General features: G+C 47.8%; 1 protein-coding gene across 4 annotated transcripts in view; it reads left to right on the forward strand.

The window, feature by feature from the left end:
- The window catches only part of INSR (insulin receptor), a 118,566-nt gene that overhangs the window by 67,699 nt on the left and 23,570 nt on the right, over nucleotides 1-27,297 (forward strand). For 2 of the 4 annotated variants that reach the window (XM_072721481.1, XM_072721482.1), the window contains exons 3-12: nucleotides 2,517-2,665; nucleotides 4,193-4,337; nucleotides 7,126-7,340; nucleotides 8,337-8,463; nucleotides 10,686-10,936; nucleotides 12,192-12,359; nucleotides 16,911-17,112; nucleotides 18,641-18,676; nucleotides 24,070-24,341; nucleotides 25,270-25,409. In XM_072721481.1, the coding sequence (XP_072577582.1) occupies nucleotides 2,517-2,665; nucleotides 4,193-4,337; nucleotides 7,126-7,340; nucleotides 8,337-8,463; nucleotides 10,686-10,936; nucleotides 12,192-12,359; nucleotides 16,911-17,112; nucleotides 18,641-18,676; nucleotides 24,070-24,341; nucleotides 25,270-25,409 (1,705 nt within the window). The remainder of the gene's footprint in view (nucleotides 1-2,516; nucleotides 2,666-4,192; nucleotides 4,338-7,125; nucleotides 7,341-8,336; nucleotides 8,464-10,685; nucleotides 10,937-12,191; nucleotides 12,360-16,910; nucleotides 17,113-18,640; nucleotides 18,677-24,069; nucleotides 24,342-25,269; nucleotides 25,410-27,297) is intronic. The other 2 variants (XM_072721483.1, XM_072721484.1) reach the window with 1 other exon arrangement.

Below are 27,297 nucleotides of genomic sequence, written 5' to 3' on the forward strand. Positions count from 1 at the left end.
GCCATAGACGATACACAAACCGACGGGTGTGTCTGGGCTCTGGCGTAATGTTATTTGTAAAGACAGGTGGCCAGCTGGCTTTGGCCTGCAGGCCGGAGTTTGCCGACCCCTGGCTTAGAATATCACCTGTCACATAATAGGTGCTCTGTGAATATTTGCAGAATCAACAAAAGAACCCAAACATTTGGTCACTCTTCGGTTTCCACCCCAGCTGCTCTGGTATCAACCAGGTGTCTGCAATGCAGTTCTGACCCTCTCCACCTCCTGGAGTGAGCATCACACTGTGTCCTTCGTAAGACTGCCCTCACTCCAGATACCAGCCACGCTTTGGGGGTACCCAGGCCACCCGTACTTCTCATCAGCTGGCTATAAACATAGGGGTTCTCATGTATCCGTTTTAGGTTCGATAATTTGCTAGAACAAGTCGCAGAATTTACATAAAAAAAAAAAAGAAAAAAAGAAGAAAAGAAAGCCATGCTGTTCAGTCCGTCCCGAGCCTGTTAATGGTAGCGTCCTTGGTTAGGGATGCCCACAGGGCTCTCCCAGGAGGCAGGCGTCGCATGTGGCAAGCTCCAGACCTTTCCCCATCAGGGCCCCTGTTTATGGCTGGGCCGGCCCTTGTGGTTCTCATTGCGATCGCCACTCGTGCTTCAGCGAAGACCATCTGGGACCCTTGAGGAGGGAGGGTTATGACTCACAAGGCCTCACCAGAGGGCTCACAGCACCCTCATGGGCCGCACAGTGAGCTCACGGGGGGAGAGAGAGAGAGAGAGACTGACAGTGTGGACTGGGGGCTCCGCCTTTGTTAGGGTCCGAAGTGGGCTGTCCAGGGTTTCATGGGATCACTCTTTACTGGTGAATCTAAAGCATAAGAAGAGGAATTGGGGCAGGACGGAAGTGGGGTCACTCTGGCAGGCAACTCTCTAGGCCACCCAGGGCTTTCTGGAAGAGGGAGCTTCATGGCCGGGCAGCCAGGTTCCTTATCGGCCGTGTTGCTCCGACGTGTCCTGCAACTGGCCATACATTTATTCCAGAGGGATGTCTTAGGAAGTGGATGCCTTGGCAATCAAAGCTGACCATCAGGCATTTACACTACCCATATTACAACTGCAGCTTTATTAGGGACGCACATGTTATCAAGGAGAGAGCCCCAGCTCTGCCCTGTGGAATCCTACATGCATTCACTGTCCAGGACGTGCCACTGAGTGGGTATCCAGAATTTTTCCTGGGGTCTCATCACATAGGTGTGCGATCAAGTGAATCCTTGACCACGTGATTGAACTCCGTCTCCACTGGCTGAAAGACCCACAGATCTAATCCTATCATTGGTGTTTTGGGTGACCAGCCCCCATCGTAGAGTTGCATGGGACCACCACCCGTCACCTCACTAGCATAGCAGAGATGCTCCTACTTCGCAGAAAATTCCAAGGGCCTTTGGAGCTCCGTGCCAGGGCCTGGGACTGCCACCCCAAAGGTCATTCTGAAGAACTGAACATGCCAGGGGTGTGTAGCCAACACCAGTAGCAACGACGATACCACTGATAAAAAGCGGTCATCAGAGCAAGAACTGATGATTCTTGTTTTCTGTGTGCCAAGTGCTTTAGACGGTTTCTCCCTCTGGGAAGTTCTGGTAAAACCCTCACTTGGCTGACTTGGGTGCATGCCCCCCTCTGAACCAGGGGGATGAGAGTGACAGGATTTAGGCCGTTACCCAGAGGGATGGAAGATGGGGCCCTGCCTGACCCGGACCCTGTGTCTTGCCTGGACCTATGAGGGCCGTGCTCACCAAGAATGCACCTTGCACCCTGCGTCGGGGAGGGCCGGTTCCCCAGGAATCCCTGGGGTCTGTGTATTCGGAGACCTTCGGCTGTCATCAGTGAAGCCACAGGCTGCTGTCACATGCTGTTCTGCATGAGGTTGTGTTCTAGGTGTGGGCACGTCAGATCCCCACAACAGCAAGCGCCCGATTTCCTTGGGGCGGCCGCCTGAGATCTGCCTTGGGGGGGCAGTGGAAGCCCCCCGAAAGGTCCGTGAGCTCAGAATAATTCCCATCACTGTGGTGACAACCAAGCCCCATCCCTTCAGTGTGATGGTGTGAGTCCTGTCTCTTCGGGGTAGAGCGTGATCCTCCACGGGGGCTGGGGGGCAACGTGAATCCCATTCCTCTGGGGTATGGCAGGAGCCCCATCGTTTTGGGGGGCAAGTGTGAGTCCCCTGACTTCGGGGTAATGCTGTTGGGCTTGCCACCATGGAGGCCTGGCAGGGGGTGCTTTGCCCCCGGTCCCCACAGGGGACAATGTTTGGAGCCATTTTTGGCTGTCATGCCGTCGGGGCAGGTGCTACCGGCAGCGAGTGGGTGAGGGCCAGGGATGCCACAGGACACCCTCACAGTGGAGAATTCTCGGGCCCAGAGGAGGGTGCCGTGGGTGCAGCGCCCAGCCTCAGGGTAGGGGTGTAACCTGCCATGCGCATGGGGTCCTGGGTGCCCTGACCCCCTCTCTCCGCTCTTTCTTCAGCCTGATGTGCACTCCATGCCTGGGCCCCTGTCCCAAGGTGTGCCACATTCTGGAAGGCGAGAAGACCATCGACTCAGTGACGTCTGCTCAGGAGCTTCGAGGCTGCACTGTTGTCAACGGAAGTCTAATCATCAACATTCGAGGGGGCAGTGAGTGCTGGGGGGGGGTGATGGGGGGGCTGCAGCAGGCCGGGACCCACCTGCCCAGACACACGTCAGTCCCTTGAGGCGTTGGCTTCCAGACCTGAAATTCACAGCCCAGTCCTGGCCCCAGCTGCCCCGAGATTCTAATTTTCCAAGTTGGAAATTAATGTTCCTATGTGGGAATTTGCATTTTTATTTATGTATTAAAATTTTGTTTTCTGGGGATCCCTGGGTGGCTCAGTGGTTTAGCACCTGCCTTTGGCCCGGGGCATGATCCTGGAGTCCCGGGTTCGAGTCCCACGTCAGGTTCCCATGGAGCCTGCCTCTCCCTCCTCCTGTGTCTCTGCCGCCCCCCCCCCCCCGTCTATCATAAATAAATAAATAAATAAATAAATCTTAAAAAAAAATTTGTTTTCTGTGTTTTAAAGATTTTTATTTATTTATTCCTGAGACAGAGAGAGAGAGAGAGAGAGAGAGGCAGAGACACAGGCTGAGGGAGAAGCAGGCTCCCCTCACAGAGCCCGATGTGGGGCTCGATCCCTGGACCCGAGATCTGGGATGACACCCTAAGCTGAAGGCAGATGCTCAACTGCTGAGCCACCCAGGTGCCCCCTGGAATTTGCATTTTTTTTTTTTGCATTTTTTTTAACAAGTAGGCAGCATGCCTGCCGCGTTGCAGGTCGGGGACCGTGTTTCCAGAAATACCATCGCAGGCAAAAAGGCATCCCCCTCTGTTTACTTATTCAGCAAACATTTACCAAATACTCGCAGTGAAGAAAGCAAAGCCCATGTGTGATGGAGCTTACGAATAAGCCCATCATCGTACATAGAACGTAAACCTGGGGTGGATCCCACTACGGAAGGAGGAAGGAAAGCAGAGGTAACGGAGGGAGCAGAGATCGGCGACTCTTTCTTATAAAGGGCCATATAATAAATATATTCAGCTGTGCAGGCCAGACGGTCTCTGCCATAACTACTGCTCTCGTAGAGGAAGATCAGCCGTAGAGAACTTGTGAACAACTGGGCGAGACTCTTTTCCAATTAAACTTTATTGACAAAACAGACTGGGCTTGGCCTCTGGGCTGTCATTTGCCAACCTCTGAAATAGAGGATAAGGGGTTTGCTGTTTTCGAAGGGTTTATGGTCTGAGGTGGGATGCTTTGAGCTGGAGAGGAAGCAAACCAAGCAGATCTATGAGAGAATAATAGTCTGGGCAAAGGAGGAAGCCAGTGCAAAGGTCCTGGGGCAGAAGGAGGCCTGGCTTGTTTAAAGAATGATGGGGAGGCCTGTGTGTCTGGAGGAGGGTAGACAAGGTAAAGGATGAGGAAAAAGAAAAAAAAGCACTGGTCACTTATATAGGGACTTGCAGACCTGGCGGTACAGGCTTTGGGTTCTTGTTCTGAGTATGATGCGTTTTGATCAGGGTATTTTGAAGTCATCTGCAGCCTATAGGTTGACTCCTCATTATGGGAAGTTATGGGAAGATTAAAGTATTTCTGTAGAAGCTCACTGGATTTTCTCTCCTTTCTTTAGACAACCTGGCGGCTGAGCTGGAGGCCAACCTCGGACTCATTGAAGAGATTTCCGGGTACCTGAAAATCCGGAGATCCTATGCTCTTGTGTCTCTTTCCTTTTTCCGGAAGTTACGGCTGATTCGAGGGGAGACCTTGGAGATCGGGTAGGTGGCCCCGTTCTGGGTGTGTCCTGAATGCTCCCTGGGACGTTTGTGAGTTCAAACAACTTAGGGGTTTTTGCCAAGACGTGGAAACACCTGTGTCCACGGACGGATGAATGGATAAAGATGTGGCACACACACGCAGTGGAGTATCACTCGGCCATAAAAAGGGAGGAAATCCTGCCATTTGCGACAATATGTACGGAGCTTGAGGATGTTACGCCAAGTGAGATAAGTCAGCGAAACACAAATGCTCTAGGATCTCACTTATGTGAGGCATCTAAAAACAAAACCACAAAACCAGGCTTATAGATAAGAGAATAGATTGGCAGTTACCAGAGGTTGGGGGACCGTGGGTCGGTGGGGGGACTGGGTGGAGGGGAACAGGTGCCAGGGGTCAACAGGCACGAATTTCTAGTTATGAAATAAATACATCCTGGGGAGGTGATGTACCACCCGGTGACTGTAATTAACCAACCTGTATTTTACATTTGAAAGTTGCTGAGACTGTAAATCTTAAAAGTTCTTATCACAAGAAACTATTTTTTAAAGATTTTATTAATTTATTCATCAGAGACACACACAGAGAGAGGCAGAGACACAGGCAGAGGGACAAGCAGGCTCCCTGTGAGGAGCCTAATGTGGGACTCGATCTCAGGACCCTGGGATCACACCCTGAGCTGAAAGCAGACGCTCATCCACTGAGCCACCCAGGTGCCCCAGAAACTTTATTTTATTTTATTTTTTTAATTTTTATTTATTTATGATAGTCACAGAGAGAGAGAGAGAGGCAGAGACACAGGCAGAGGGAGAAGCAGGCTCCATGCAGGGAGCCCGACGTGGGACTCGATCCTGGGTCTTCAGGATCGCGCCCCAGGCCAAAGGCAGGCGCTAAACCGCTGCGCCACCCAGGGATTCCCCCCCTCTTTTTTTTTAAATGCTGTGAAGTGATGGATGTGAACTGAACTTAGGGTGGTTTTTTTTTTTAATTGTTTTGTAATATCTACAGATATCAATTGTAATGTTGTATGCCTGAAACTAATATAGTCTTATTAATCAGTTATATTTCAATAAAACTGGGGGTGGGGAGAGAAAACTTTAGTTGTTTTTTTTTTTTTTTTTTTTTTTTTACTGAGGTATAGTTGGCATGTAATATTATGTTTCAGGTGATAACATAATGATTCTATATTTGCATACATTGACATTTGCATACATTGCAAAATGATCACCAGGATAAGTCTAGTTAGGAACCATCACCCCATATAGTTACAGGATTTTTTTCTTGTGTTGGGAACTTTTTAAAGATCTATTCTCTTAGCTTTTAAATATGCGATACAGTATTATTAACTATACTTACAATGATATAACTTAGGGTGTTTAAAAAATATTTAATTATTTGAGAGAGAGAGAGAGCACAAGCAGGGGGAGCATCAGAGGGAGGGGGAGAAGCAGACTCCCCAGTTGAGCAGGGAGACTGATGTGGGTCTTGATCCCAGGACCCTGGGATCATGACCTGAGCTGATGGCAGATGCTTAACTGACTGAGCTCCCCAGATACCCCACCTTAGGATCTAGCTTCTGTCCATTTTTGTGCTCCTCGTGGTCGCAAGATAGCTGCTTCACCTCCAGCCTCACAACTGTGGAGCCAGTAGGAAAAGGGGAAGGACAAAAGCCCATGCCAATTGAGAATGTCTCCTTAAGAAATAAAACCCTGCCTAGACCCTTCCACACTCTCAACCCCAACACTGATTTCTCCTTATGTCTCCTTGGTGAGAACAGGGACAAGTGGCTGCTCCCAGTTGCAAGGAAGGCTGGATGCATGAATATTTACCTTTCCCAATCTGTATAGTAGAGGAAGTCAGAGAAGAGGGGACTATGAGTGGCACTTGAGAAGCCACTGCACTGAACTGTTTAGACCACCTTCTTGAATCGTTCACCAGCTCATGCTGATTTTTCTGCCATAAAATTGCCTTGTTTGCTGAGGTCTAGACCTTTCATTTGGATTGTGCTTATGACCCCCTACATAGGTGTCCTTGAACTAGACCGGTACCATCCACTAGAGATGTGGTACAAGTCAGGGGTGCCTGGGTGGCTCAGTCTGTTGAGAGTCTGACTCTTGATCTCAGTTCAGGTCTTGATCTCAGGGTTGTGAGTTCAAGCCCCGCATTGGACTCCATACTGAGCACAGAGCCTGCTTTTAAAAAAAAAAAATCAGGGATCCCTGGGTGGCGCAGCGGTTTGGCGCCTGCCTTTGGCCCAGGGCGCGATCCTGGAGACCCGGGATCGAATCCCACGTCGGGCTCCCGGTGCATGGAGCCTGCTTCTCCCTCTGCCTGTGTCTCTGCCTCTCTCTCTCTCTCTCTCTCTGTGTGACTATCATAAATTAAAAAAAAAAGAAAAAAAAAGGTTGAGGATCAAGAAGGATGTTCTTAAAAAAAAAATCAGTGAGTAATAATCAATTCAGACATGAATAGATGCTAAATGGTGAAAATTTGATGAGTAACAGGATATTTACAGAGTCTCAAAGTACCTCCCCATAAGATTAAAAAAAAAAAGAAAGAAATGTGACACAAGTCACACGTGTGACTTTAAACAATCCAGTGGCCACATTTTAAAGTCTTCAAAACGAATCAGGGAAGTGAATTTTAATAATGCATTTTACTGAAACTGTTCCATCTGAGATGTTATTTTGACGTGGACTCAAACTAGGAAAATGAAAGAGGAGGTTTCTTACATTCTTTCTCTGCCTGTGACAAGCCAGGGAATGACAAGGTTTGTGTGTGTTCCCGTAGGAACTACTCTTTCTATGCCTTGGACAACCAGAACCTAAGGCAGCTATGGGACTGGAGCAAACACAACCTCACCATCACTCAGGGGAAACTCTTCTTCCACTACAATCCCAAACTCTGCTTGTCTGAGATCCACAAGATGGAAGAAGTCTCAGGAACCAAGGGGCGCCAGGAGAGGAACGACATTGCCCTGAAGACCAACGGGGACCAGGCGTCTTGTAAGTGGTGATGTCCTGGTCCTTCCAGCCCGAGGACCAGATAAGGCGGCTGCCTTTCTCCTCGAGCACTGCACGGGTCCTCAGCGGGGGTGGGGTGGGGTGGAGTTGGTGGCAGGTGTCATTGCCCTCCCCAAGCTAAAGCAGCTCAGAGTTCTATTTCTGCAATGCCAAGGACAGGTCTATCGTATCTCTGTGATTTCAGAGAGACAGTGCCTGATTTTGGAAGATGCCACATCTGCATTGAATGAATGAATGAATGAATGAATGCATGCATGAATGAATGGATTTCTCCTTATAGGTGACCTTGGCTCTAGTGCTCCAGCAGGTCCTGCAGCTGCTGCATAGCTGGAGGCTACCAGCTGACTTCACTCCTCTGACAGGTTCTCTCTCGAGGGAATATCAGAGCAGCGAGGTGCCAAGGCTTCCAAGATATCCTCATAGGGAGCCGGGTCTTTGCCGCAGATTTGTGGGAATTCAGGAGAGGGAGAGAGAGCAAGGTTGGGGTGGAGCTTGGGCGGGGGGGCTTGCATCCCACTCTTTCTAAGGCTTCGTCTCTCCAAGGCCTGCGTGCTCTCTAAACTCACTTGGCCCATATTCAGTTTGCACTGGAGTCATATATTCCGACACGGAAGGCTTGAAAGTCCACGTGTGTGAGAAAATTGTGCCAGGACAGTCGTTACTCTTGAAAAATCACTTTTCCCAATAATTATCGGCCACTTGTCCTTCTCAGTTCGGTGCTGACCACTGTTCCTGTGTTGAGCATCTGGCTACGTGGGGACCAACTCGCGTGACCAGTTCTTGCCTCCGAACACCAGGAGGAGGCTTGTGGGGGTGAGACCCATCCGGGGAGCAGCAGACCGACACCTCCCTTCTCGCAGATGCTCTTGGAAATGTTGGGTCACCTGTTGGGGCCTGAAACAAGTTTTTAATGCTGATGTCGTTAATGTTTTTAAACTTTTTTTTTCTTGTTTTGTTTTTGTTTGTAAACTTTTCTAGGTGAAAACGAACTACTTAAATTTTCTTACATTCGGACGTCTTATGACAAGATCTTGCTGAAATGGGAGCCCTACTGGCCCCCCGACTTCCGAGACCTCCTGGGGTTCATGCTCTTCTACAAAGAGGCGTAAGTAAAGGGTATAGACGTGTGTGGGTTGTGTGTGTTCAGAGGTTCCCCTCTGAGGTGCCTCTATCTCTCTCTTCCTTGTGGAATAGCGATTACAGGTTCCCTTTTATCATCTCACAAGCCGATGGCATGTGAAGTTAGTAACGTCCTCATTTGTCAAAACCAGAAATTGAAACAGGTTTCTTTTGCCCAAGTTCCTACAGCAATATTCCATTTTGCCTCATATACGTACACCTCAACAAGACGTCCTTAACAAAATTTGCTCAGTCTGCTGAGTGGGTCTTTAAAAATTTATTTTTGTATCGATTTTCTATTTTTTTCTAACCTTTAAAGAATTTATGTTTATTTTTATTATTTTTATTTTATTATTTTTTTATTGGAGTTCAATTTGCCAACATAGAGCATAACACCCAGTGCTCATCCTGCCAAGTGCCCCCCCCAGTGCCCGTCACCCAGTCACCCCAACCCCCCACCCACCTCCCCTTCCACCACCCCTTGTTCGTTTCCCAGAGTTAGGTGTCTCTCATGTTTCGTCACCCTCACTGATATTTTCACTCATTTTCTCTCCTTTCCCCTTTATTCCCTTTCACTATTTTTTATATTCCCCTAATGAATGAGACCATATAATGTTTGTCCTCTGATTGACTTATTTCACTCAGCATAATACCCTCCAGTTCCATTCACGTCGAAGCAAATCCAATCTTTAATTGTGGCAAAACATATCTTATGTAAAATTGACCATTTGAACCAAGCTTACATGTCCTGCTCAGTCGCATGAAGTACATTTGCAGTGTTGTGCAAACATCACCAGCATCTATCTCTAGAACTTTCTCATCTTCTCAAACTAAAACTGTCTCCATTAAACTTGGTCATTTTGGGGCGCCTGGGTGGGTCAGTGGTTGAGCATCTGCCTTCGGCTCAGGGCATGATCCTGGGGTCCTGGGATCAAATCTTGCATCGGGCTCCCCACAGGGAGCCTGCTTCTCTCTCTGCCTATGCCTCTGCCTCTCTCTCTACGTCTCTCGTGAATAAATAAATAAAATCTTAAAAAAAACCCCACAAAAATACAAAAAGCAAAACTTGTTCATTTTGAGTACAATTGAGCCTTGAACAATGCAGAAGTTAGGGGCACTGACCACCGCCCAAGTCAAAAATCCACATATAACTTTCGATTCCCCTAAAACTTAGCTACTAATAGCCTACCATTGGCTGGAAGCCTCACCGATCACATAAACCATTGATTGATATGTATTTTGTATATTATATGTATTACAGACTTATTCTTACAGTAAAGTCAGCTAGTAGTAGTAAAAGGAAAATGTTCTTAAGAAAACCGTAAGGGAGGGAAAATGCATTTATGGCCCTGTACTTTAAAAAAATTCATGTGTGAATGGGTCCACCCAGTCCAGCCCATGTTGTTCAAGGGTCTACTATATACGACTGTGCGGAAATTCTTTTTTTTAAAGATTTTATTTTTTTAAAAAAAGATTTTATTTTTATGTAATCTCTATACCCAACATGGGGCTTGAACTTACAACCCCGAGGTCAGGAGTCAAACACGCTCCACCCACCAAGCCAGCCAGGCATCCTTGACTTTCCTGAAGTTCTAAAGGGAGATGGTGGAAGTTGTGATTATATTCCTAGTAATAATTGTTCCATCTCTGAAGATTTATCATGTGTCTGTGTGCTGAGAAGTAGCACATGATCTCTCATGCAGTCTTTTCTTTTTAAAAGATTTTATTTATTTATTTATTTATTTATTTATTTATTTATTTATTTATTTATTTAATGAACAGCGAGAACGTGTGAGCATGCACACAGGGAGAGGGAGGGGGCAGAGGGAGAGGGAGAATCTCATGCAGACTCTGTGCTGAGCGTAGAGCCCGACGTGGGGCTCGATCTCACAACCCTGAGATCACTGCCTCAGCTGAAATCAAGAGACAGATGCTTAACGGCTGAGCCCCCTAGGCGCCCCTCTCATGCAGTCTTACCAGTAAGTAGCGAGGTAGTTGGTGTCATCATCACTACTGACAATAGTCGGAAAGTTGAATGATAAGGGGAAGAGTCCCCTCTCTTCGGGACCTGTGTCATTTTTCCTGGTGGCATCAGATTTTTGGTGAACAGGAGACAGCCCTATAGGATGTCACCTCCCCTGCTGCATATCTGTCCTCAGAGCCATAGTCATGGAATGATACCTGCCTTCTCCTGCTTTGTCTTGAAAGCCCTTATCAGAATGTGACCGAGTTTGATGGGCAGGACGCGTGTGGCTCCAACAGCTGGACGGTGGTGGACATTGACCCACCTCTGCGGTCCAATGACCCCAAATCGCAGAACCACCCGGGGTGGCTGATGCGGGGTCTCAAGCCCTGGACCCAATATGCCATCTTTGTCAAGACCTTGGTCACCTTTTCTGATGAACGCCGCACGTATGGAGCCAAGAGTGACATCATCTACGTGCAGACAGATGCCACTAGTAAGTGTTTCTTCCGTGGCCTGGACATCTTGCCTTGAACGGGTCCACACAGTAACATTTGTAGGAAGTGCTCTTTTATGTGGTTATTGGCTTCTGAAAGCATCGGCTGTTCTTTTGTAATTTCAAAAGACAAGGCAGTAGCAACAAGCCACCTGAGGAGTCTATAAATATTCCTTCCCATTCTGGAAAATTTCCAAATAATTCACAAAAGTCGGGAAAAAAATGAACACCATGGACTGTCTCCCGGCTTCAACAATTACAGTGTTGTGCTATTTTTATTTCATTTCTGTGCCCTACCCCCCTCCATTTTTTGGGGGGGGCTGGAATATTTCATAGCGATTTAGTTGTATTTGTATTTTTATAAGCCTAAGTCGTTCTCCTGTGGTGGAGGTTCTGAATCCAGGGGTGATTCTGCACCCCCACGGACATCTGGTGAGGTTTGGAGACAGTTTTGGGTGTCATGACAGTGGAGGTGGGGTTAGCGGCATCAGATGCTGCTCAGCATCCAGCGATGCACAGGGCACAGCCCCATACCCAAGAATTATCTAGCCCCAGATGTCTGTAGTACTGAGGGCGAGGAGCCCTGTCCCATGGGATACAGTCCAGACTTTATGAGTCGGGCTCCCCCCCACCCATCTCGTATCCTCCAGCAATACCAAAGGACTTCACAGTTTCTGGAAAGTTCCAGCTTCCGGATCTTTGTACACACGATGCTCTTTGCCTTGAGGCCCCCCACCCCCGCACCTCACTGACTCCCTCAGCCACCTGCATTCTCGAGGGGCAGGTTTTGTGGAGCTCAAAGGTGGCGCGTCTCGGGGGATGTCAGAATGAGATGCCATCTCCGTGAAACGGATGACTGGCATTTGCCCTGCAACTGGGTTCAATTTGGAGCAAACATTAGCCAGAAAATGTGAGTTTATTTGTCTCTCCCCACTATCCTCCCTTGCCCCAGCGTCTTTCCGGTGCTCTGCACAGAGATAGCTTGGCACGCAGTTGGGGCCTTCTGTGCGTAAATGTGTGTTGCCTAAAAGAACGAACGAGTGGCGTGTGATGATCTGTGGTACAAATGGACTGTGATTGGGTAACGCTTGCACCTGCCCCGGGAGCTTTCCACGCATCTTCGGTTTTCTCTGATGTTAAATAACACTGCAGTGAACATCCTCATGATTCCGTTACCTGCTGTGTTCCTTCCTAGGCCCGCCTGACAGCCAGTCCCCCCCGCTCACGGTGGACCTGTCTCCTCTCTCCTTTGCAGATCCTTCCGTCCCCCTGGATCCAATCTCGGTTTCGAATTCCTCGTCCCAGATTATTCTGAAGTGGAAGCCTCCCTCTGACCCCAATGGCAATATCACGCACTACCTGGTTTTCTGGGAGAGGCAGGCCGAAGACAGTGAGCTCTATGAGTTGGATTATTGCCTCAAAGGTGAGTGCCGGCAGGTGTGGGGAGCAGATGAGCCACTTTGTCCTGCTCCCAGGGAAGCATCTCTCCACATCCTGTTTCCCAGTGGAAGTAGGGGTGGGGGGTGAGGTGCGGGGGCATGTGCACACACTCCATTGGCTCTTGTGCAAAAACACACAGACACATTTCTAAACATCCCCAGGGGGGCGCCTGGGTGGCTCTTTCGGTTAAGTGTCTGCCTTTTGGCTCAAGTCACGGTCTCAGGGTCCTGAGATCGAGCCCCGTGTTGGGCTCCTTGCTCAGCAGGGAGTCTGCTTCTTCCTCTCCCTCTGCTCTCTGCTCCTTCCCCCTGTCGTGCTCTCTCTTTCCCACGCTCTGTCTCAAATAAATAAAATCTTAAAAAAACAAAATAAACATCATCACCTAATGACACTCTGAAAACTCATGTCAAAACCAGATAGTTCCCATGTCTTGGCACCATTTCCTTCTGAAACGTTCTCCTCCTCCTGCTTCCCTGCTTTGGGGATACAGTTCTGTAAATCCCCTGGATTTGGGGCTAAGCTAGGAGTTGAGAGGTTATTGACGAAGCCAGGGAAGAGTTTCAGGCCCTACATTTTTTTTTTTTACATTTCTTTTTTTTTAAAAAGTATTTATTTTTATTTTATTTAAATCCAATTAGCCCCTAAATTTAGACACTAAAGTTTTAAGGATTGAGGTAGCGAGGAGTGATCATGTGTTTTCCTCTACGCTCTCCGTGAAGAATTCATACTAGTGATGATTTACCACCCACACAGTCTTTAATCTTGTTTACTTAATAGGCTTCATCCCTTTGCAGGAAAACAGAAAATTATTTGAGCCTCAACCTGGTTTGTATACGTTAGTTTAAAAATTTTAAACTGAATTAAAAAAAACATCCCATCCAACCGGAGAAACAGATGTCATTTTTTCCCCTTTGGGTTTTTGTTGTTTGTTGTTTGTTTTTTACGTTTGTCTGTATTTATTTTTCTGTGGCTGGTTTTGAGTTCATCATTTCCTCAGCTCTTGACCTTGGAGGCAAAGGCTCAGTGTCTGCTGGCGAGGCCTGGATGAGGCCCGAGCCTGCGGGCTACTCTTGGCTGGACCTCTGACCTGCTGTAGGGCTTTGGGCAAGTCACCGAGCTGGTCACTGGCTGCCTCCTTTTCGGGAGAAGGGGCAGGAGGCCAGATGATCTCTGGGAGCCGTCCCAACTCTAAGATCATGTGCTATATGTATGCCTGTGACCTCATCTCCCGCCTGAGCTGAGGCTTGCAAACGTGATTTATCTCCTCGGATGCTTTATATAACTCAAGAGCGAGCACAGGCCTCGGCTTAGCTGTGAGCTGTTGGCCCTGCATTCGAGTAACCGAAACCACCAGCTTGAACCACCACCAGGAGCGGCCCGCAGTGCTTTCGTTTTTTTGTTTTGTTTTTTTTGTTTTTAAAGAATAACAGCTTTTATTCTGGAAGTCTGAATCCTGAATCTATCATTACAATGTGGCTATTTAAACGTAATTTGTAATGACCACAAAGTTTATGTAGTTAAAAATAAACTAAGGACAGATATTGTAGGATTCCACGCACAGGAGGTCCCCAGGGGAGTCCTGTCCACAGAGGCAGGAGGCAGATGTTGGGGGGCCGGGGGTGGGGTAGGAGTGGGGAGTCAGTGTATCAGGGGGACAGGGTCTCCGTGTGGGGGAATGGAAGGTTCTGGAGATGGATGGTGGGAGTGGGTGTAGATGGTGTGACTGTGCTTCATGCCGCTGAGCTGTGCATTTAGACGTTGGAGATGGTGGATTTTATGTCATGTGCATTTTACCACAATTTTGAAAAAAAATGCACAAAATAAATAAGCTTACTAACTAGGACTTGTGATGGTTTCCTATTCGTATCACCAGTGGGATTTTTCTCTCCCAGCTTTATTGGTGTGTGGTTGAATGATAAGATATTGAAAGGTAAAATTGTAAGATACTGAACGTGCCCATCGGGATGATTTTGGTTTGCCTGTATGCTCTGAAGGCGTTTCTCCCAGGTAGTTAGTTAATTCTCCATCATTTCATATTTTTGACTTTGTGTGTGTGTGTGTGTGTGTGTGTGTGTGAGAGTGTGAGAACGTTTAAGTTCTTTTTTTTTTTTTTTTTTTTTTTTACGTTTAAGTTCTACGCCCCTAGCATATTTCAGTTCTATAGCTCGGCATTTTCAACTGCATTTTTAAAAATTGTGGTAAAATGTATATAACATAAAATTGACTATCTTAACCATTTTTTAAAAAAATATTTATTTACTTATTCACGAGAGACACACAGAGAGAGGCAGAGACACAGGCAGAGGGAGAAGCAGGCTCCCTGCGGGGAGCCCGATGCGGGACTCGATCCCAGGACCCCGGGGATCACGCCCTGAGCCAAAGGCAGATGCTCAACCACTGAGCCACCCAGGGGTCCCTTAACCATTTTTAAGTGTGCGGCTCAGTGACATTCGCATTGCTGTGCATCTGCCCCCACCACCTGTCTCCAGAACTTTCTCATCTCCCCCGACCTGAACCTCTGTCCCCATGAAACTCTGACCTTCACCCCCACCAGTTTCCACCATCTCCTCCGTCTCTGTGGATGGGACCGTCCAAGGCGACTCATTACCTATACATTTACTACATAGTCACAGAAAAAAACCCACAGGACTCTAAGTGCCCTGCGGTGGGGGCCAGAAGGAGTAACAGGATCGAGGAGCTGTGTCTGGCCTGACCCAAAAGTCCTTTCCTCTCCAGAAAATTCTCAGGATCCTCCCTCACTAAGGAAACCCAACCTTTTTCTCCCACCCCTAATGCCATTACTAGTCCGTAATGGTTAACCCAGCCAGGTTAGCCTGTGTCTATTAATAAAAATCAGAAATATTTTTTAAGAGTCCCTGGTAGGCTTTGACAGCTGTATAAATACTTGGGCTTCCGAGTGGATACTCAGCCAGTCACGGGAAGGCCCTTAGAGGCCATTGTCTCCGGACCATGGTAGGGGAGAGGAAAGAAGTGCTCAGCAGCCCCCAGGAGGCTGTGGGCACGAGGGCTGGCGGCAGGAGAGGTGCACCCCAGGGCCCTTGGTGGCTTTTTCCCGCAGAGAGGAGCATCCATCCTCATGGTCATCCCAGAAGTGTGGCTGTGTTCCACCCGGTGGACGGCAGGTGCCCCTGGGATTGGCCTCGGGGGTCAAGGTGCGGCCCGCTGCTGTACTCAAAAAAGCAACTTTGTGGGTTTTTTAAAATTTATTTTATTTTTTTATTTATTTACTCATGAGAGACACAGGGAGAGAGAGAGGGGCAGACACACAAGCAGAGGGAGAAGCAGGCTCCATACAGGGAGCCCGACGTGGGCCTCGATCCCAGGTCTCCAGGATCAGGCCCTGGGCTGAAGGCGGCGCTAAACTGCTGAGCCACCCGGGCTGCCCGCAACTTTGTGTTTTTAGGACACTGCCCTCTAGAAGTTGGGGTTCTCTCTCTCTCTCTCTCTCTCTCTCTCTCTCTCTTTCTCTGTTTTTTTTTCTTTTCTTTTTTCAATTCCCTTTCCTGTGCTTCTTTGAAAACTATCTTCCCTCCTCTGTCTCCCCTCATGCCATTAGTCCAGAGTTTCTTGCTCTCAGCACTGTTGACATTTGGGCCCAGGTCTCTCTCTGGGGCGGGGCGGGCTGTCCTGTGCCCTGTCGGATGGTGAGCAGCACCCCTGGCCTCACCCCTCAGCTGCCAGAGTCTCCTCCCCCCTACTATTCATCACACCCAGAATGTCTCCAGACCTTGCCCAGTGTCCTGGGCTGGGGGACAGTGCAGAGTCACCCCTCCCCTGACCCTGGGGATGAACCACTGCTCTACTCTGACTTCGGGATTCCTGAATGAACTGTAGATTCATTGGTTTGTAACCACTGGGTCTGTCGGTCGGATCCTTTATATGGCCTCCTGCCACTTTATGTGGTTGACTGGCTGGTTGATTGATTCATGCAACTGTCACTCACCCTCCAGTCCCCCCCCCCCCCATCTTTTTCTAATCCCACCTCCCACCATGCTGTCCTTCGAGCTGCTTTGGGTTCTTGGTGTCTCTCCGCAGGCCAAGGAAATTCCTACCATGGGGCCTTGGCTCTTGCTTTTTGTTGCATCTGAACTGCTTTACACCAAGATATGTGGGTAGCTCATTCCTTTACTTAATTTGGGACTGCTCAGCGGTCACTTTCTCTGAGACCACCCCGGGAAAAGCATCGCCCCCAGACATCCTCTGTGCTTTTACCCTGCTGGCTGACCCATGGCATAGGCATTTGTGTTTATTGTGTGGCAGCAACCGGCAGCTCCCCCCTCCCGCCCACCGCCCCTCTCATCCCTTGGGTTGTAAGCTCCATGGGGCAGGGACATACCTGGGCACCTTAGGTCTCCCAGCCCAACGGGCTCACGGTGTCTTACAGTTTCTGGAACACGCTGAGCTGCACAGGTGTCCCATGTACCCGGCCCCTCCGGGAAGGCCCCTTCTGCCGTGTGTGTGTGTTGCGGGGTCAGGGGGAAGAGCCGAGGCCACCTGTCCTGCCTCTCTCTAGGGTTGAAGCTGCCCTCCCGGACCTGGTCTCCGCCGTTCGAGGCCGAGGGCTCCCAGAAGCACAACCAGAGTGAATACGAGGAGTCTGCCGGCGAATGCTGCTCCTGCCCCAAAACGGACTCTCAGATCCTCAAGGAGCTAGAGGAGTCCTCTTTTAGGAAGACATTTGAGGATTACCTGCACAACGTGGTGTTCGTCCCCAGGTCAGGACGGTTCCTAGGCTCGGTGTTGGGGGTCATTACCTGGGGAAGAGGATGAAGTGGGGACCCAGAGGGTGGGCGGGTGGGTAAAGGGTAAAGATTCAGTAGCAACCTTGCCAGGAAGAGTACATAAGCATCCTAAATGGGGAAAGGTTTAAAAAAAAAAACACCTAATATTTGTTTCCCCACGTGGCCCAACCTCTGTGTCCCAGCCTCAGGCCTCCATCTGCATTCTTAGACGAGCTCCATTGGATTTTGAGGCACAACCTGAGGGATGCCCACCTGGCCCCATGCTTGATTTATCTTCAAGTCTCAGGCTCGGTGCACTCCGAGACTTGTCCATCTCCGCGGGCTTCTCAACCGTTCTGGAAATTTCTATGGCATCTTCAACATCCCAAGGCTTCTCCTGTTTAAATATGTTGAGTTTCCTTTAGTGAATGAAGGGATTTATTGATGTACATTTGATCTGAGAGGGTTTGTAGTGACCTCATGCTACTCATCCATCTTTGCCTTTCCCAGGGCAGAGATACTTAGGTAAATGGCACATTTCTCTCGATGCCTCAGTTTACTTATCTGCCAAGTGCAGATAATAATAGCTCCTATTTCTTAGGAACGTGAGAGCACGTGAGTCGCTCGGGCTTCACAGTGAAGCCTGCGCCCTGCCAACCTTTAGAGCCAGCTCCTCCTCTGCTGTGGGGCTGTGGTCCTCTGCGCTGCGGGATGTTGAGCAGCATCCCTGCCTCGACCCACCTGATGTCAACAGCTCTGTCTGCATCATATCAGCTCATGAATCTTTATAGTAACCTACCGACCTCCTTGTCACCTCCCTTCCATGGGTCCAAAGCCAGTGTTTCTGAGCTCGCGAGTGATCCAGTTATGGTAGCTGATGAGCCACCTCCTATCCCGCTCCCCTTACAGACCTCAGCAGGCGGGCCACCCAGGAATATCTGATGCAATGGGAGGTTTCCAAAGTGGATCGAAACCCCACATGGTTGACGTTGGGATAAAAAAAGATGCTAAGATGGGTCCCTTCAAATGCCTTCCACCCCTTCTCATACAAATAGATGTTTTTCCAGAGCCATCGGTGTGTAAAACTCTAAAAAACCCTCTTTTCCTTGTGTTTCTCCCCCACCCCATGACCCTGAGTCCAAGAGTACTAAATGTCAAGCCCAGGCATGGAGGCAGTTACTGTTTTACCCATTAAAAACAAAATACGGCCGGTCTCAAGGAAATGGCTGAGTCAGTTGTGATGTTTAAATGTAGTCAGGTTTGACATCCGGGGGGAACCCCAGCTGGCCAGGTCTCCGGCAGGGGGTGCGGGGAGGGGGGATTTTCTCTGATATTCTTCTTGCTGTGTTCTCTGCACCTGCCGGAGCCGATGTGAGTTGGGTGTTGGGAAAAGTGGTCCACAGTCAAGGGCAGGGCACCCTTGGGCTGCTCAGAGGGAATGTGGCTTCCAGGGTGTCAGAAGGAAGTCGTCGGTCTGCAAGAGTTCTGTGTGTCCTCAAAGTGGTTGGTTTTGTTTTCACAGAAAATCCTCTTCGAGCCCTGGTGCTGAGGACACTAGGTATGGCTCACCTGCAGGACGTCTGCGTGGCCGCTGGTGGCTGCTCAGTGCAGAGCCAGGCCAGGCAGGGCAGGAAGCACGCTGTGTGCCTTCGACACTCCGGGGGCTTCTGTGGCTTAATGCATGTGATGGGCTGCTCTGCCGACACCAGAGGCTTCGTGAATCCAAACGTTAACTACCTTCACCCTGAAATGGGACCTGGGCATGAATGTTGGGAACAAATCTTCACTAACACATTCTTACTAAAACACAGAATCAAGGGGCACCTGGCTGGCTCAGTCAGTAGAGCTTGTGACTCTTGGTCTCTGGGTCATGAGTTCGAACCCCATGTTGGGGGTGGAGTTTACTTAAAAAAAAATAAAACATAGAATAGAAAAGCGTCTTTCTGGGCACCTCTTAGATGCCCCACATGTCCCTCCATGCATTCATTCGCTGAACATTTATTTATCAACACCTACGGTGTGGGCAGAACTATGCCTGACACCCAGAGTCGAAGCCACGTGCAGCAGGTAGTGGGAGAGCCTGATCTGCTAGCAGAACGTTTTTTATTTGGGGTGACAAGTGTGGGACTGCAGGTGTGAGCACAGGTGTGCATGTCACTGAAGTCCACAGAGGACGGGCAGGCTTGCCTTTGACTTGTGTCTTGAAGAGCAAAGGGGGATGGGTTGTCCTGGAGGGGAGGACAGGCAGAGAGAAGCTGGGGTGAGGGAGGCCCTGGGGTGAATCACGGGCTTTTGGGAGGAACCAGCCAGGAGACTGGAAAGGCCAGTCCGGGCCATCTGGAGGGATTTTATGCTCTCAGCAGTGAAGGTTTGCTTTGTTTTCAGGCATGTTTGTGTGGCCCCGATCTGACATCTAGTGGCCATTTGGAATATAATCTGGAGAAAAAAAAGGCCTAGAAATTTAAGGCTTTGGTCCAGATCAGGGTTTCTCCATCTCAGAGGGACCTACATTTAGGGTCAGAGTATTCTTAGCAGCCGGGCCTGCCCTGGGTGTGGTAGGGTGTTGAACAGCGTCTCTGGTCTCTGGTCTCGCAATGCCAGTAGCTCATGCGTTCCCCAAGTAGCGACAGCAAAAATGTTTCCAGACATGCCAGATGTCCCTCAGTGGTGGGGTGAGGGGCAGACCCACCCCTGGTTGAGGACCGCTGGTTTGGTATGAGATTGTGGGGTGTGTAAGCAGTGGAGCCTGTGGGAACCCCAAGCTACAGATAAGGGGGGATGACTGCAAGTACATTCGGCTTCTTTGATGAGACCTTTTCATGTTTCTAGTGGTCCGGACACCCATTTCTCAGTGGTTCTTCATGAGGCACCTTGTCATGGTCATTTGCGAACCCCACCTGTGCGTGGATGGAAATGTTCTGAATCTCACTAACAGGGACCCATCTTTGTTTTTTGTCCAGGAATGTCACTGCTCTTTGCATATGAGAGGACCATGCAAAAAATCTTAATGCATACCCCCCCCCACCGCCCCCACCAGGATTTATTTTCTGACTACAGTGCAGTAGGAACTAAAAATTGACTTGAAACATTTGAAAGGACAAGTGTTTCCTGGTGATTTAAAAGTCAATCACTTTTATACCTTTTGGGAGAGGCAGATGTGGGGACTTTCATTAAAGTCCACTTGGAAAATAGTGGGAAGGAGAATATCACATAGCTTAAATTTGTAGAATATTGCCAAAACTGGGCTTTGATGCGAATCAGTAGCCTTCAATGATTTTGTGACTTAAGAAAAAAAACCTGAAAAGGTAAAAATAGAAATGTATTGCAGGAGAGGGGAAATCAAGATTGCTGAACTTGCAAATATAAGGATGAAACTACAAATAACTAGAAGTAAAGCAGATGATATACTGCTGGGTCCAAGGAAGATTTTAATGTTGAACTGTCTCTGGACAATTTTGTGTTATCCAATTTGAAGCTTTTGGTGAGAAGTGAAGTCTTAATTTGATCTGATTCAAGACAAAGCAGAAAAAATTAAATATTCTAATACCTTTGGTAAATGACTAAAAATTATGTCTCAAATAGGCCCTGGACCCAGAGAATTTTATAGATGAGTTATTTCAAACTCTGTAATATAGAAGCTTTTCTGAGCATAGGAATCTATGGAAATCTTTCTAGGTTGTTTTGTTTTGTTTTTTGTTTTATTTAAAAATATTTTTGTTTATTTGTTTATGAGAGACACACAGAGAGAGGCAGAGACATAGGCAGAGGGAGAAGCAGGCTCCCCACGGGGAGCCTGATGTGGGACTTGATTCCAGGACCCTGGGATCTCGACCTGAGTCAAAGGCAGATGTTCAACCGTTGAGCCACTGAGGTGTCCCTCCAGCTCATTTTATGAAGCTAACATAACACTCCTTAGTAGAACCTGATGCAGATGCCGTGTCAACAGAAACCTCAGGACCAGCTAACCTGAGACTTTAGATCCAAACGTCCTAAATGAAACTGTGTGCTGATGGTATCATTTAACTCAGAAGTGCAAGGATGGCTTATGACCCAGAGATACAATAGTTCATCAAGGGACCCAGTAAGGAAAATCACGTAATAATCTCCATTGTCAAATTAATGAGCAAAAAATGAGGCAAATGAGCAAAAAAGAGGCCTTTTATAAAAATGAGCAAAAAAGAGGCCTTTTATAAAAATGGTAGTAGGATACTTCTGCTACAAGGTAAATATTACTTGAGTGAAACCAATAGCCAAACTAACATTGTACTTAAACTGTCCCTGTTATATTTAGAGGGAACCCCAGTGTCGTGGTGTCATCATCGCTAATTGACATTTCCCTGGGTGTCTAGCCAATGCAATAAGACAAGAAACAGAAATTAGAATAGCAAAGAATGGATTGTGAGGAAATAACGTCATTGATATTCGCAGACAGCCTAGCGCAAGGGTAGTAAACACGCTGTGGGCTACGGCGTACAGGCTGGCCACCCTTTTCTTGTCAATGAAGTTTTATTGGAATGCAGCTGCTCCCATTTGTTTATATTTTGTGTACAACTGCTTTCAAGCTACAATAGCTGGAAAGCCAATGAGAGTTGAGACAAAAAGTGCATGTGGCACGTGTCCCGCAAAATCGAAAATAGTTACTTTCTACCATTGACAGGAAAAGATAGCCGACTCTTTTTCTAGTACGTTCCTTGAAAACTCAGCTCTGAAGCTCTTAGAAGAGAGTTTGGGAAAGAAGGTACAGTTAAATTAAACAAAAAACCAGTCGATATATTAGCAATAGTTAGAAAACAGAGAAGATCCCTTTCTTAATTGCCTTACCACCTTGGTAACCCAGTGGAGAATTAAAAAATTCTAAAGTCTGCTGAGCACTAAGATTGTCCAGATACGTGTGGGAGACTTTTTCGCACCACTTAAAGAAAACTCACTGGCGATCGACAGATGGGTAAATTGTGCAGCACGGTTGATAGTGTTAATATCCTTAGTGAATAAACAGGGCAGGAGTAGGAACAGTGAAGAAAGCGCTAGAACATCCCAGAAACAGAGGAGAGAGATGGGCACTTCCCTAGAGCAACACGAGGAACCGAGGAAGGAAAGACAAGCTCACAGAGAATGGTTCTAAGAAATGCAAACAAAGCAGCGGTGCCTTGTTTTTCGGTCAATCTCTTGTGTTGAAAATCTGCAAACGAACAAATCCCAAAGTATCCTTTAACCCAGTGCACTGATGAGGTTACCCTGAGGTGCAGTTTCAGAGGCTACTGGTAAGACCCCCCAGTCAGTCTAAAGGCCCTGGAGAGCAATTTTGCCCTATGGACAAATTGGCACAGTCCGGTGATTTCCCTTCTTAAAAGAGTCTAGTTTTAGGATGTCTTAAGATAATCAATGATCACAGCAATATTTATAATATTATTATGAATATTTATTAAATATTAAATATAGCAATATTTATTATAATTATTATAATAATTTATAATAGCAAAAAGCCCTGGGGATGCCCTCATGCGGGCATCCTTATACAGAGGTACTTAGGGCTCAGTCCCAGACCCACCGTGGTAAGATGAATATTGTAGGAAAGCAGGTCGCGTGAGTTTTGGTTTCCCAGTGCGTATAAATGTTCCGTTGCGACTCGACTGTGCTCTACTAGGTGTGCAACAGCATTATGTCTAACAAATCAGCATACACACCTTAATTAGAAAAAACATTGCTAAAAAACACAAACCATCATCTGGGATTTCGTTGAGTCGTAATCACTGATCACAGGTCACTGCAACAACCACAATAATAATGAGAACGTTTGAAGCAGTGTGAGAATCACCAAAAGGTGACCCCGAGACCCAAAGTGAGGAAATGCTATTGGCAAAAGAGTGCTGGTAGACTTGCCCGACGTGGGCCACCGCCGACCTTCAATTTGTAAACGTGCAGGATCTGCAAAGCACGATAGGGCAAAGTACAATAAAATGAGGTGTGTGTGTGCAGGAAATAAAAGAGGACGATGCTTAGTCATTTACGGCTCATGCATCAATTGAATATTTTCTCGTCGTCCAGGTTTTCTGAGGTGAACATTTGTAGCAGGGAAGGAAAACTCCCACATTGAAAAAAGACAAAACATAAATTCCATGCTCAGTACTTAGGGCATTATGGTTTAAGGAAGCTCTTTGATGAATGTTTCCACGAGCGAACAAAGGCGTACAAAACTAGCTTGGTCCTCATTATACCTACTCATAATATTTCTAGAAAAAAAACCAAATTGCGCAAAGGAAACAGTGGGCGGTGGCATGATGAGTAATTGAAATTTTCTCTATGCTTTTTGTGTATTCGTGTCTATACATTTTTAGGCCATTAGGTTCATTTTTTAATTTCTTCTTAATTAATTGGGGGGAAATGTGTGTTGACTGCGTTGGGTTTTTGGTTTGTTTTTTTTTGGAGTTACCCTTACTGACCTGAGTGACAAGATTTTTCTCTTTTTTTCACCCGACAATTGAAATTTAGTCACTACTATGATGAAGATGTCCTGTAGGGTCACAAGAATTAGAAGATGCGTTTTTCCTGTTTAGACCGCTGATGCTGGCCAGTAGTTGGGGCTGCTGGGCTCCTGCCATTTGACAGGGTTCATGAAAAGTTAGACTCTTCCATGCTTTGGGCATCTTATCTTTAACACTGATCCTGGGTGGCCGATTAATCTGCAAAATGACAACCTGAAATCAAGCATGTTGAGGGGGAATATTGGTGTGTGTCCTCTGTAGATGGTCCTGGAGTCCCCCCCGCCCCCCCGCCTGGAGGGCATCCTGGAAGCTGCTCCGGGTTGTAATTCCTGGCAACCTGCATTTAATCTGTGTGCCTCCCTGCAGCCCCACTGCACCAGCCTGTGATTTTGAGCCTTCTGATTCCCCCGCAGCGTTTTGTCTTCAGGGTGGTGATTGCATGACCATGTGTGTCCTGTTGTCATGACAGGCCATCGAGGAAACGCAGGGCGCTCAGTGATGCTGGCAACGTGACAGCAGCTATACCCACAGTTCCCGGTTTTCCCAACACCTCGACCAGCGCTCCCACGAGCCCGGAGGAGCACAAGCCCTTCGAGAAAGTGGTGAACAAAGAATCCCTGGTCATCTCCGGTCTGCGCCACTTCACTGGCTACCGCATCGAGCTGCAGGCTTGCAACCAAGACTCCCCCGAGGAGAGGTGCAGCGTGGCGGCCTATGTCAGCGCCAGGACCATGCCCGAAGGTGGGTTGTCACATCATGGCCCCAGGAGCCCCAGGCTGACCCAGGGGAAGCCCTCCACCCGTTAGGCAGTGGAGATGTGTACTTTATCTTATTTGTCTTTGTCATTTCTTATTTTTATTCGTACCCAGCTTTATTGAGATACAGTTAACATATAACATTGCGTAAGGTGTACGGCGTGTGGATTTGATACACGTGCGTATTCCGTGTGACTACCACTGTAGCGTTGGCTCCCACCTCCATCCCAATACACGATTACATTCCTTTTTCTGTAGTGAGAACACTTAAGATCTACTCTCCTAGCAACTTCCAAGAGTGCCGTAAAGTATTGTTAACTATAGTCACCACGCTGTACGTTGTTAGATCCCTACAACTGATTCTACGCTGGAAGTTTGGACCCTTCGGTTAATATCTTTGCATTACCCCTCAGGTCCCCCCAGCCCCTGGTAGCCACCATTCTACTCTGTTATCTGTGAGTTCTGCTTTTTTTAGATTCCACATATGAGTGAGATCACACAGTATTTGTCTTTCTCTGTTTGGCTGATTTCACTGAGCAGAATGTCCTGAGGGTCCATATTGCCTGTATGATCACTTGATTGCACGAGTCGTGCATAAATGTTAACAAGTCTACACACGCAGATATACACATAAGAAAAATAAAGCGAAATTAAGAAATACGTAGATGTATGGCATTAATCAGGGTTCTCCTGAGCAATAGAACCGATGGGATATGGGATAGACAGATGCAGAGATAGGGACGTAGGTAGTCCCGTAAAGAAGTGAGTTTTACACGTAGGAAATTTCCCACGAGGAAAGTGGAACACAGGACAGTTAGGCAAGCAGCTTGAGGGTGGTTGCCCAGCTGGTAGGTGGTGGAGGTGGGATCGGGTCCAGGGGTTAGGTGCCTGCCTCTAACCACTGCTCCTCACAGCCAAGGCAGACGACATCGTTGGCCCCGTGACCCACGAAATCTTCGAGAACAATGTCGTTCACTTGATGTGGCAGGAGCCAAAGGAACCCAATGGTCTGATAGTGCTTTATGAAGTGAGTTACCGACGGTATGGCGATGAGGTAAGACTCCTGATGCTCGGGCCTGTGCCTCCTTTTTTTTTTTTTTTTTAATTTATGATAGACACAGAGAGAGAGAGAGAGGCAGAGACATAGGCAGAGGGAGAAGCAGGCTCCATGCACCGGGAGCCCGACGTGGGACTCGATCCCGGGTCTCCAGGATCACGCCCTGGGCCAAAGGCAGGCGCTAAACTGCTGCGCCACCCAGGGATCCCTCCTCCCTCTTCTTAAACCTGGCCCAGGCACTTTTCCTATCAGATGTGTTGTCATGAGGACTCAAAGCCTCAGATTTACAGCTTTCCAGGGCGATGGCTCAGAAGTGCCAATCTATAAACTTATTTATTTCCTGTTTCCCACATTGCTTCTCACATTTCAGCCTTGTCCTACAAGATGAATGATGGTGTGTCCCTCCTGACACGGCAGGAGACCCATTTCCCTTTAGACAGAGTTCTCTGAGTCTGGGGACAAATCACTTAAGATCTTGATAAGTAATTTTTTGTTTGCTACCAGACACCGTGCAGGGTGGTGTGTGAACATAGAGATGTGCAAGATATGTAACCTGAGAACAAAAAAGTGTCCAGGCTATCCTGAGGGTTCTACTGGGTGTCTTGCACACAGGAGGCAGGGAACACACAGTAGTATCTCATTTATCGTGTTTTATCCCGTCCAAGGCCTGATAAACAGCCCCATGATTTTTGTAGACTGCTAAAAAAGAAAAAAAAAGACGCTGCCAATTCTAATTGTAAGTCTGTGCTGCTTGTAAGATGCATTGCAACTTCAGAAATGCCAAAATGTGAAAATAATATGCCTCTCAGGACCGATGAAATGCGATAAATCCTCAGAATAGCCCAGTGACCTTGGTACTGAGGCAGCCAGAATTTAAATAGTTTTGTCCAGGGTCATGAGAATAAAGTCAGGATTCAAACCCAAGACTATCTGATGTTCTAATCCAAGGGTTGGCAACTGTTTTTCTGTAAAGGGCGAGATAGTGAACATGTTTGGCTCTGCAGCCAGATGGTCTCTGTTGCAAATACTTAACTCTGCTGTTGTAGCTCGGAAGCCACCATATAGAGGATGTGTAAACTAATGGATATGGTCGTGTGCCAGTGAAACATTTTTTTTTTTTTTACAAAAACAGGCAGCAGGCTGGAGTTGGCCAGTTCGCGCTCTAAGCCACGCCTGTAACTACTGTGGGGGTAGATTTCTGTCCCTAGGAGGGCTTTGGGCTGCTCAGAGTCACTGGTGGGGGCTTGAATCTAAAGGGACAACTCTCCCCTTTACTGTGTGACTTTGAGCAAATGAGTCACCTCACCTCCTTGGGTTTGACTGAGCCCTTCCCCGTCCCAGACATTGCACTGAGTCCTTTGCAACCATCCATGTGAACCTCACAACGACCCAGCCAGGTGGGATCTGTTAGTGCCTCCTTTTTCGGGCAGGAGCATAGACATTGGAGGAGCTGAGTGGACTGGCTCGGACTCAGGACTTAAACTGGACTGTTGGGCTCTGGAGTCTGCTATCTACACCTGAGGGCAGTCACTTAGGTCAGAGGTCATTTTCTATATATGGCCAGAAAGTTAAAGTTTTTAGTTTTTTGTTTTTTTTTTTAAGATTTTTGAAATTTATTTTTCATGAGAGACACAGAGAGGGAGAGGCAGAGACACAGGCAGAGGGAGAAGCAGGCCCCATGCGGGAAGCTCGATGTGGGACTCGATCCTGCGACCCAAGAATCACGCCCTGAGCCAAAGGCAGAAGCTCAACCACTGAGCCACCCAGGGGTCCCTGAAGTTTTTAGTTTTGGGAGCCAGAGTCAGGCTTGGGCATGAGGTTTTTTTTTGTTTGTTTGTTTGTTTTTGTTTTTTATAATAACAGCTTTACTGTGATACATTTGCAT

This window comes from Vulpes vulpes, chromosome 9 (genome assembly GCF_048418805.1).
Source record: "Vulpes vulpes isolate BD-2025 chromosome 9, VulVul3, whole genome shotgun sequence".
NCBI lineage: Eukaryota > Metazoa > Chordata > Mammalia > Carnivora > Canidae > Vulpes > Vulpes vulpes.